This window comes from Chrysochloris asiatica, unplaced genomic scaffold, assembly GCF_000296735.1.
Source record: "Chrysochloris asiatica unplaced genomic scaffold, ChrAsi1.0 scaffold00032, whole genome shotgun sequence".
In the NCBI taxonomy this organism is placed as follows: domain Eukaryota; kingdom Metazoa; phylum Chordata; class Mammalia; order Afrosoricida; family Chrysochloridae; genus Chrysochloris; species Chrysochloris asiatica.
The window spans coordinates 1,182,987-1,195,097 of record NW_006408550.1 but is presented as its reverse complement, the minus strand read 5'-3'; the positions used below and the strand labels follow the sequence as shown (position 1 = coordinate 1,195,097).

Genomic DNA, 12,111 nt, shown 5'->3' with positions numbered 1-12,111 from the left:
TTGTTGTTGTATAGGCCTGTAAGTTAGTTCTGACTCTTAACAACCCAATGCCCAATGTAACAATAGAAACCCTCGGGGCAGTTCATTCTACCCTGTCCTCCAGGGTCGCCATGAGCTGGAATTGGCTTGATACCAATGACTGTTTTTAGTCTGCTATTAATGAGTGTGCCACCTTAGAAATTCTTTTGTGAAGTAACATATATTGAAAGCAGATAGCGAATGGAACTGAGCATTGAAAGAAAACACAAAGGATATATTTAGGCTCGAAAGGGATCTGATAAAAATTCCTGCCAGGCACGTTGTATTTTATAGTGTGTAAACAGCACTCACATTCATTATTTTATTTGACTTTCCAACAAAACTATGAAGGAAAGAGAAGAGGCATTGCTGTCTTCATTTTACAAATGAAGAAACTGGCTCAGGGAGGAGAAAAGGCTGAGCCAGGGAGTAAAGCCAAGTTTCAGACTCTTCGTCTCCATCGTATCATTCTTCTGGGGTTCAGAGGCCAAAACAAAATATTAATAATAGTAGGCTCCTTGTAGCTGTGGTATAAAAGGAACATTTTAATTGTACTGCCACTTCAGGTTTATTAAGAATCAAGATTACAAGCTAACTTTTGGATTCACGAGATAGAGGTAGTTGTGGTGGTGTATTGTTAAGTCAATTCCAACTCCTAACAACACTATAGGAGAGAGTAGAGCTGCCCCCTAGTCTTCTTGGCTGTGATCTTGATGGTCACCAGGTCCTTTCTCCCATTGGCATGCTGGTGGGTTCAAACTGCCAATAGTTCAGTTAGCAGCCAAGTGCTTAACCATTGCACCACCAGAGCTTCTTGAGCTAGTTACACTTCTTCAAAATTAGAGCTAAAATTTTATGAGCAGAGATATTCACAAAACTTGAAGTAATTCAGAAAAAGCTGAATGGATTCAATTAATCCTCTTCTAATACAAAAAGCACGTAGTGGCTACAAATCAGGCTGCGAACCTCAAGGTCAGCAGTTCCATGGGAGAAAAATGTGGCTTTCCTGTAAATATTTATGGCCTCAGAAACTCTGTACAGGGTCGCGAGAGTCAGAACTGACTCCACGGCACACAACAACAACAACAACACAATAAGCACTGGACTGTGAACCACAAGGTCTGCAGCTGTTCCACAGAAAGAAAGATGAAGCTTTCTGCTCCTACAAAGATTTATAGCCACAGAAACCATTTACAGGGTCGCTATGAGTCGGAACCAATTTGATAGCACTTAACAACAACAATACGTTTTAGGTCAGAGGTAGATGTTCACAAGAGCTGAGCATTTCAGTAATGGATGATGTTGTTGTTGTTGTTAAGTGCCATTGGGTTGGTTTTGACTCATAGCAAACCTGTATAGGGTTTCTGAGTAGTGGCTGGTAAGTTTGAACCACTGACCTTGTAGCTCAAACCTACCTTTTGGTCCAGTGCTTTATCCTACAGCACAACACCTCCACACCAGGATTCTAAGTTTGAGATATTTGAATTTTTTATTATACAAATAGTAAATAGCATTTTTGTTGTTGTTAAGTGTCGTCGAGTTGGTTCCGACCCATAGTGACCCTGAATAGGGTTTCCAAGGAGCGACTTAATCACAGGAAATTCATGAGGCAAACACAGAGAGGTATCTCTATGAGTTGGAAGCTTCTGTGACACTAAGCAGTTCGAAACTACCAGCTGTTCCACGGGAGAAAGATGAGGCGTTCTGCTCCCATAAAGATTTACAGCCTCAGAAACCCTGCACAGGGTCGCTATGAGTCAGAACCGACTCCACAGCACACAACAACAACAACAACAATCACTTTACCGTGGAGTCCTGGTGTGGTGCTTCAGTTTAATGTGCTGGACCGAAAGGTTGGCTTGAACCACAAGGTCGATGGTTCAAACTCACCAGCCGCTCCTTAGAAACCCTATACAGGATCACTGTGAGTCAGAAACAACTCAACGGCACGTAACACCAACACTCTAGCACAGTTGGTTGCAGCACAAGACAAAGTCCACGACTCATCTGTTTGCATGGGATTTTCCATGAAAGGTGATTCTTTTCAGTAAAGGGAGGACTTTCTGGCTTTCCTTGGCTCAGAATTGTGTTTGCTCCAAAAACCTTCAACCATGAATAACTCCTGGCAGCATCGTGGGCAATGATTTGCCACTCAGTGTAACAACACAAGTGGAATCTAGGATATTTTGCGTGAAGCCTATGGAGATATAAGTTTACATTATAATGTGGTTATGCTGGCATACACATAGACTTACTGCTATCTTTGCAATCTTGTATCAAATTCAGGCAGCAGTAGTTTCAACAATAAGCAGATTCTAAAAATTTTCGGTAGTGTTAAATTCTTGTAGGTGATCATCCAAAGTAAGATACAACTCAATCTAGATTTCACTCATTGCCCCCAAATCACCTACTACATGCCAAAAAGCATGTCCAACCCTGGACATAAGACAGTGAATCTGACAGTCCAGTCCCTGCTCTAAGTCTGGGTGGAGAGTTATGAGGCAGTGTGTGGGATACCCAGAAAGAGCTGGAGAAGCAGAGAATCTTGCCTAACTCTGACCTTATGGACAAGGGAGACTATCTGGATGGAAAGATGATTCAAGCAAAGGGAACACTAGTACATTAGAAGGCTCTGAGATGAGAAGAAGAAAAAAAACCTTCAAGAAACAAAAAGAAGCTTGGTCTGGCTGGAGTATAAATTTAGGAAATTGGAGCAATTAAGCTAGAGGAGTTGGATTGAGCTCGGACTTTTCCTGAAAGCAAATAGATGTGGTTGAAGAATTGTAAGCACGTTGGTGACACCTAGGCTTGCTTCGTTTCTGTTTTAGATTTCAGTCCCCTGTTGCACCTGACGTGGCGGTTTTCCAAGAGACCATAGGAGATAGCTTCGCCATTGCCATCGTTGGCTTTGCAGTGGCTTTTTCAGTTGCCAGCGTGTATTCCCTCAAATACGATTATCCACTTGATGGCAATCAGGTAAGTATACAACAAGCACGGGTGCTAATTAGGCAACTTTCTTGTGTACATAACAGTAATGGTGCTTTCCTCTCCTTGTTCTCTTGTCAGGAGTTAATCGCCTTGGGATTGGGTAACATATTCACAGGATCTTTCAGAGGATTTGCGTCTAGTACTGCCCTCTCCAGATCAGGGGTTCAGGAGAGTACCGGAGGCAAAACACAGGTACTTCAAGGCCATCCTAGCATTAGTAACTGGGTGTCTGAGCAGGGAAAATGCCACATTTGTGACAAGACTTTTTGTTGTTGTTGTCTTCACAGATTGCCGGGTTTCTCTCTGCCATGATTGTGTTGATTGTCATTGTAGCCATCGGGTTTCTGTTAGAGCCACTACAAAAGGTAATGTCTCTCTCTTTTTTTTTTAAAGGTTATCTCTTTTTGAATAACGTTTCTCTCCTTTGGGTAATGGATCAAGGACCCTGAATCTTAAACACTGGAGACTATTTGCCTTAGATCTAGTTGACTCCAGTTCATGGTGACCGCATGTGTGTCACAATAGAATGGTGCTTCATTGGACTCTCAATGACTTTTTCAGAAGTAGATCACCAAGCTTTGTTCTGAGGTGTCTCTGGGTAGACTTGAACCTCTAACCTTTCGGTTAGCAGCCATGCAAGCTAACCATTTGCACCAACCTTAAAGTCTGAAAACACAAACTAGACTAGGGGAAATGAAGTAGCTACAACTCTCAAGTATGCTTCTTAGTCAATACTCTATGGGTTGAAAATATTTATTTTCCCCTCGGCAGTGTTTTATGAATGTTTGGAATGCAGATGCCCAAACTTATCTGCTCTACTCTTCACATATCTGTTGCCCAAAATATTTACAAATGTTTACAAAAGAAGGCTCCCTGGCAATGTAGGCTTGACCAAAGTGAAGATTTTCCTCAAATTTGAGGCAATCCAGTTCTCTATCTCCTTCAGGGAATGGTGCTACCAGCCACACAACTCGTCCTTAGGAAAACGCCCTCCAGCTCCCCTAGCTTGGTCTGACTCCAAGACCAACACTGTCAGATTGCAGGAGGGGAGCAGGCAGCCTGAGCTACCGCCCAGGCACAACCTTTACGCTTCCTCATGTTTCTCTCTCCCTCTTAGTCTAACACTTTGTAAACTTCTGCAGCACTCAGATTAAAAATCATAGTAACAGCAGAGCCTGGGAAGCATAGGACCATGAAAAAACGAAGCCAACCGCCTTGCTGTTTAGTCAATTACAGCTCATGGTGACATGGCGCTGCTAGATGGGTGGGTGACTATAAATCACCTACCTGCCGTTGGCTCCAGGCAGGGGCTCCTATAGGAAACCAGACAATGGTAACTACATGGCCCTTTGTGGTTTTAACATGATTTTGAGGCAGTTCACAGAACACTGGCTCTGGAGTCCTACACACCTAGTTCGAATCCTTCCCAAATTTGTTTTGTGGGAAATTATTTACCCTCTTTGTACCTCAGTTTCCCCATTTGTAATATAAGCATAGAATAGTATCCACCTCACAGAGTTACTATGGAAATCAAGTGGAAGAATGCAAGTTGCACATGATGTACTCACCCAGGGCACAGGACCCCCAAACCGACTATCATCAAGTCGATTCTGACTCATAGTGACCCTAGAGAGGGTTTCTGGGGCTGTAAATCTTTATGCGAGCAGGAAACCTCATCTTTCTCCCAAGGAACAGCTGGAGGATTTGATCTGCCAGCCTGGCAATTAGCAGTCCAGCGCTTACCCTACAGTGCTACAGGGACACCTGGTAAATCATAGCCAGTATTGTTAGTACGATTCTTATCATTGTACCAATATTCTATTCCATTTCTGATTACAAAAAATGTACAGATATGGTCCAACATGTCTCTGTTGGTGTCATTGATTGCTGTGTAGAGTTTTTTTCTAGTGGTTGATGACTGAAAGATTAACTTGGTCCAAGATTTCTGGACATACAGTGTAGTAATTTAAAAAAAACCCTCACTGGTCCAAATGATCTTCAAGCAGGGCTGAGTTCTGTTTGCCAAAAAGTGTGTGTTCTCGCTACTAAACTACTGGTTTCAAAATGAAAGGTATGAAAGGAATCAAGAAGTCTTCTATTTCACAAATGCTATGGGAGAGTTATCGTAATAAAAATAACCACACTAGTCCTCATAGAGAATTACATAGAGAAGGCACGTGTGCGTCTCTACACACTACCTTTGGGAGCTACCCAGCCCATATTCACTTACAGAAATAAACAACTATCATTTAAAATCCTAGCTCCTTCCTAAATAAATCACACCTGAGGACATTCTCCAAGCTATTAATCAAAATCCCTTCTTCAAAAGATCCATGTGATAAACTATTGTAGGCCATTGTGCCAGAAGTGTCTTTGTTTCAACTAAATAGCTGGTGTGCATGGTATTATCATAGGAGGGCAGCTTCGTTGTTGTTGTTAAGTGCCAAGTTGGTTCCAACCCATAGTGACCCTATGTAGGGTTTCTGAGGAGCAACTGGTGAACCTGAACCACCGACCTTGCGGTTCAAACTAACTTTGCAGTCTGACGCATGAGCCCACAGTGCCACACCACACAAGACTATTCCATAATAGTATTGAATTAGCATGTTTTTTGAATGCTTAATAAACATCAGCAGAGTTATAAGCATGTTGTATATGCACTTAATCCTTTATGGAGTCCTGAGGTGGCACTCTAGGATAAGCACCAGACTGCTAACTGCAAGGTCATTGGTTCTAACCCACCAGCTGCTTCTCAGACACTTTATACAGGGTCATTGTAAGTTGGAACCAATTTGACAGCACTTAACAACAACAATAATAATCTTTATCAATTGCAGAATGAATCCCAAATTCCTGATAAAATTATTCTCCTTTCTTTTCTATGGTTTCTCAATGTTCTGTAATCTTTTTTCAAGTTTTCTGTTGTGTATTTTATTGTAAATTTTTTCCAGTTCTTTTTCTATGGCGTATTGGCCAATTGGGAAATAATTAATGATGAATGAAAAGACAAAATGATGCTCCAGAATTCTAACAAGTTTTATATGAAGTCCTGGTGTGGGGATAGAGGATAAGGACTGGACTGCTAACTTCAAGCCGCTTCTCAGAAACCCTGTACAGGGTCGCTAGGAGTTAGAACCGACTTGATGGCACATAACCACCACTATATAAAAAGCAACGTTTCCCAAAGGAGAATTTTAGGGAATGAAGATACTGACCTTTAACTATCAGTTGCAATTTCATTTTCTTCTTTTTACTTTTTATTTTGAAATAACTATAGACTCACAAGATGTTACACCAAGAATACACTCAGTTTCCCTTAATGGTACCATCTTATTCCATTGCCAAGGGGTGGATTCCAACTCATACCAACCTTATAGGACAAAGCTGAACTGCCCCACACCGTTTCCAAGTGCAGTCTGTATAGAAGCAGATTGGCACAACTTTCTCCCTCAGAGTGGTTTATGGGTACTTTTGTGTATTGTGTTTGCCATTGTTGTTAAGAGCTATCAAGTCAGTTCTGACTCATAGTGACCTTGTATAAGATTTCCAAGGAGTGGCTGGTGGGTTTGAACCTTGTGGTTAGCAATCCAGTAATTATCCTATAGTGCCATACCAGGAATCCTACTATGTACACAATTATAAACTCCATTGTTCTAGAGTTGATTCTGACTCACAGCAATTCCATTTGCTTTCAGAGTAGAACTGCGTCTGTAGGGTTTGCAGTGGCTGTGATCTTTTCAAAAACAAACTTTCAGGCCTTCCTTCCAGGTAATCTATGGATAAATTCAAATCCCCAAACTCTCTGTCAGTAGACAAATGCTTAACCATTTGCGACACCCATGGAACTGGTATATGGTAAAACCGTCAAAGGCCAGAACCTGTGTAAGGTGGAAGCCTGTCAGAGGGAGGAAACCAAAAGAATTACCACTAAAACAAGCAATAGGAAAGTAGGAACACTGCTTCCTGTCAAAGGCAGAAAACTCATGAGACACACACAAAACAAGGCAGTCAAGTTCTCCTGACTCTCACAGATTTCACTGCACAGCTCTGAAAACCCACTGCCATCAAGTCAGTTCCGACTCATAGTGACCCTATTGCTGTTGTTGTTATTATGTGCTGTTAAGTCAGTTCTGACTCACAGTGACCCTGTCTAAGGTTTCCAAGAGTGGCTGGTAAGTTTGAAACACCAACCTTGTGGTTAGCAGTCCAGTGCTTACACTAAAGCAGCACATTAGGAAATCCCCATAAAGATTGGTGGTGGTGATGATGGTGTGTGCTGTGTGTGGAGTCACTTCCGACTCCTAGCAACGCCGCAAAGGGTTTCTGAGGCTGTAAATCTTGATGGGAGCAGAACGCCTCAGCTTTCTCCCACGGAGTGGCTGGTAAATTCAAACTTCTGACCATGGGATTAGCAGCTCAGTCCCCAACAAAGGTTGTTCTTGTTGTTAAGTGCCGTTTGGTCAGTTCTGACTCATAGCAACCTTGTATAGAGTTTCTGAGGAGCAACTGGTGGGTTTGAATGGCCAGCCTTGTAGTTCAAAGTCCAGAAGATTGCAGCCTAGGAAATCCTACGGGGCAGTTCTAGTCTGCCTAATATAGGTTCACTATGAGTTGGTATTGACAGCATACAAGAACAACAACAACAACATTTGGGAATCCCTGAGTGGCTCAGTTAAGCACCTGAGTACTAGCTGAAAGGCTGGGAATCTGAACTCACCCAGAGGCACCTCAGAACATAGTGATCTGCTTCCAAAAGGTTATAACCTTTACACGGCTGTGGAGCAGTTCTGCTCTGAAAACATGGAGTCTCTATGAGCTGGAATCTCAGTGGCAACTGACAACATGTGCATTTGGGACTCCCTAGGTGGGAATCCTAACTGAAAGGTTAACAATTGAAAGCCACCCAAAGAAGGTCTGACAAACTGCTTCTGAAAGGACACGGCCTTGAAACCCTGTGGAGAAGTTTGTACTCTGCACACACAGGATCACACAGCAATTGGATTGGTTTGGAGTTTTGGGGGCTGGGGGGTGTTTCCAGGGACAGCACAAGGAACAAGATATAGCATGGTTCATGCTGTCCTTGGGAATCTGCACCAAATCTTTGTTAACCTCTCTGTGACCTTTGACTTCCTCTTTCAAAGTGAACTGATTTCTGTTCCTTCATGAAAGGTTGGAATTTAGATACCAGAATCCTAAGCTCCCTAAATTATTTTTTTAACAAAGACCAATCCCCTGTCCCCACCTCCAATAACAGACACATATTGAACTGTCCATGTGCGGAAAATCTGCCTTCCTCTGTCCAAAGGTTGTTGTTGTTAAGTGACGTTGAATCTGTTCCTACTCATAGAGACCCTGTATAGGGTTTCCGAGGAACAGCTTGTGGGTTTTAATTGTTGGCCTTGTGGTTAGCAGTTCCATGCTTATCCTACAGCACATCAGGACTCCCTGGCTCTTAAGTGCCACCATATCATTCATGACACAACCACAAAGGGCAGTTCAGCCTTGGCTGCTTTGTCGGCAACAGTCATGCAGGGGGACAGGTCAGAGTCTCCAATCTCCAATGTCTGGTCGGCCTCTGCACACCGGAAAAGGGTGTGTCCTTTGATACGCTTTGAGGCCCTTTAAAGGACTTACTTATCTATAACCTTCACCTTTGCTTCTATATGGTTTATTTGAATAACTTAAAGTACATCTGGTGCTTATGTTTTTAACAGTCTGTCTTGGCAGCTTTAGCGCTTGGAAATTTAAAAGGCATGCTGATGCAATTTACTGAAATCAGAAGGCTATGGCGAAAGGATAAATATGACTGTGTAAGTAGAGACAACGGTAGTTTAAAAACAGATCAATCAGAGAAGCATTTTAATGCTGATGTAAAATGCATATTAATATTTATAAACCAGGTGAAATTCCATCCTTCTATCTGTTCGTAGCAATCCTAGCTTCTTTTAGTTGCTAGCTGTCGTGAGGCTATGTACAAGAGGGCTTCAAGAAGTTACTAGAATATGAAATTTCCCACGACCTTTTTGAGGCTCCGTAGTATTTCTAATGATCATTCTCTGGGATTTCACTTTCATAGGATGGGCTACTTAAAAATACAGAACTTTCTTACATCTATCCTAAAAGTTCTTGCAGTCATGCCAAAGGCCACAGAAACTCTGATTTTGGGGGAATACATTGGTTCTGTTCTTCATTACAGAATATATTAGTGTCCAGAGAATCTGTGAAGAACTTAAATTCTAAATATTCCTTTTTATAGTATCTATTTTACTATATTTTATAGTATCTATTTATGATAAATAGAATCCATAGTTATATCAGGGTCAAAGTTTGGCATAAAAGTGCTGTTAACACATCCTGCGGCACTTAACAAGCATAAAATACTATGGTTCACTTGGTTTTCTTTTGTTCCCAATAGATCATTGTTGGCGATCTGAACACCCTTTTGGCATGCTAAAGTTTTTATGGCAATAAAGCAAAACCAAATCCACTTCTAGTGAGTCAATCCCAATCCGTACTGACCCTGAAAGACAGAGTAGAACTACCCCATAAATTCTCCAAGCTTGTAAATCTTTCTCCCACAGAGCTGCTGTCGACATTTCAGTTAGCAACCAAGCACTTAACCACTGCACCACCAGGATTCCTTTTATAGAGATGGTGGTGGTGGTGGCTGTGTGCCGTGGAGTCAGTTCCAACTCACAGTGACCCTGTACAGGGTTTCTGAGGCTGTAAATCTTTACAGGAGCAGAAAGTCTCATCTTTCTCCTGCAGAACAGCTGGTAGTTTCGAACTGCTGACCTTGTAGTTTGCAGCCTAATTCGTAACCATTACGCTACCAGAGCTCCTTTTCATAGAGCTAGTCGCCATTAATAAAACCAATAGACCAAGAGTCAGAGGGTAGTAGAGGGAACAAATGAGAAAAGAAGGACCAAAATGATTTAACAACTCAAAGAACATAATCACTATCAGAGTTGTCCATGTAGAAATTTTTGAAGTGATGGAAGTGCTACTGTACATATTCTCAAAAATAATAAAAAGTAATTTTTCTAAAGGAGCTTAGAGCACGGTCTACCAATTAATTTGCTTGTTTTAATGAAAGTGGCTGGTCTGGAATTCTAACTGTCAAAGAGATACAGTCACTTCTTTAACTGGACTAGGAATGGGCTTAGAAATGAATACACTCTGTGGATCCTTTCATATTTGCTTTCCAAGAGTCAGATCCTGAGGCAAGTCCTTCTGTATGCACCTTGCTCTCTAACCCAAGATTACAACCCCCAACTTCTGCTTTTAGCCCCAGAAGTTCATGCTTTCTCAGAGTTCTGGACCTAAGACATTATACTTTAATCAAAGTGAATTGTAGTGTGTATGTTGCTTTCTTTTTAGTTAATTTGGATCGTGACATTCATCTGTGCCATTGTCCTGGGACTCGGTCTAGGCCTGGCAGCTAGCATTGCATTTCAGCTCCTAACCATCGTGTTCCGGACGCAATTGTGAGTGCTCACTCTGTCCTGCCTGAATTCGTATAGGCTTTGACCTGCCCAAAGCAAAAGAGAAAAAAAAAAAAAAAAAAGTCATTGGTTATGGGAAAAGCCATTTGGGTGATAGGCATGCCTGTCCGTTGAGACTGACTAGTCCATTCGTCCTCAGCCACCTCCACACGTGAAGAGTATCAGGATGACCTGGCTTAGCAAACCTTACTGCTGGTCTGCTCCCTGCTTCCACCCCAGTTCAAAGAAATCCTATAAAGCTCTGAGTCTGTCTGCCCAGCTGTAAACCAAAAGTAATTGTATTCTAAGAGGGTTTAATGTTTTTGTCTTTGACTTGTTAAACAAGAGAGTGTGTTCCTGTGAGGAGTGTGGGATTCTCCATGCCTAGTACTCTCTTTATAGGCAGATTGTAAGCTCACCTTAAAAACATGGAGCTGCAGTGGAGAACTTCTCAAAGACCTCTTGTCCTAAAATTCCACAAAAATAGACAGATAGATAGATGCGGGGATAGATGGATGGATGGGTAGATAGACAAACAGAAAGATGCTGATAAACAGATATATGTCTGCTGTTGAGTTAGCTCCAAATCTTGGCAACCTTTTGTACAACAGAACAAAACAATGCCTAGTCTAGCATCATCCTTAAATCGCCAGCATGCCCACATCCATCACTGTGGCTCTTGTGCCAATGTATCTCACAGAGGGACTCTCTAGCCCTCGTTGACCCTTTGTTTCAACAAACTTGATGTCCTCCTCCAGTGATCCATTGTTATTGATGATGTGCCCAAAGCAAGCACGTAAAACAATGTTCTGTTGTGCTCCATAAGATTTTCCTTGACTCACTTTCAGAAGCAGATTACCGGGCCTTTCTTCCTAGTCTACCTTAGTCTAAAAGATCTGTTGAAAGCTGTCTACCATGAGTGACATTACGTTGCTGGTATTTGAAATATTGGTGACATAGTTTCCAGTATCATAGCAACACACAAACCACCACCATAAGACAAACCGACAGGTGATAATTTTTTAATTCCACAAAGCCACTTAGAATTCTTGATTCCTAGTAGTGATCCAGTCCAAGCGTCTTTTTGGTTTTTTAATTTTTGCTGTAATATCACCACCATGTGGTCACTTAGTCTATGTTGGTTTATAAGGTGTGTCAGAGACATAAGGCTCCTTAGGATCTAAAGAATTCAAGAACAGAGGTGTCTTTATCAGCGCTAAATCTAATCCTCTATGGATGGAATATATTTGTATTAAAATGATCCCATATTCTTTTGTTCATTCGTTCTCTGCTGGGAACCTTTCAAGTATGACGCCACAAACTAAGTGGAAAAAGTCAGTCATTTTACTCCTCCATGTCCTCATCTATAAAATAGCATCTGTCTTCCATCACGATATTCAGAACCAAAATGGCAAAAGCCTATGGAAGCGTTTTATAAACAGTGCTATGGTAGGTGCTGTATTAGCAGCTGTGTGGGAGGACAAAAAGATGAGTACAACAGAGTGCTGGCCCTCTGTGCTCTCTGCCCACATAGCGATTCCCCAACCTTCCAAATTTGGAAGAGTAAGCCTGCTTTGGTGTGCTAGGAACAAAAGTCATGTGTTAGCTTTATAGGTCTAAC

The 12,111-nt window shown here is 41.9% G+C and overlaps 1 protein-coding gene across 1 annotated transcript in view; it reads left to right on the top strand.

The window, feature by feature from the left end:
- SLC26A3 (solute carrier family 26 (anion exchanger), member 3) overlaps window positions 1-12,111 on the top strand; it is a 39,871-nt gene that overhangs the window by 15,186 nt on the left and 12,574 nt on the right. Inside the window, exons 8-12 of the mRNA XM_006859274.1 lie at window positions 2,847-2,994; window positions 3,085-3,198; window positions 3,294-3,371; window positions 8,721-8,816; window positions 10,387-10,493. Of these exons, the coding sequence (XP_006859336.1) occupies window positions 2,847-2,994; window positions 3,085-3,198; window positions 3,294-3,371; window positions 8,721-8,816; window positions 10,387-10,493 (543 nt within the window). The remainder of the gene's footprint in view (window positions 1-2,846; window positions 2,995-3,084; window positions 3,199-3,293; window positions 3,372-8,720; window positions 8,817-10,386; window positions 10,494-12,111) is intronic.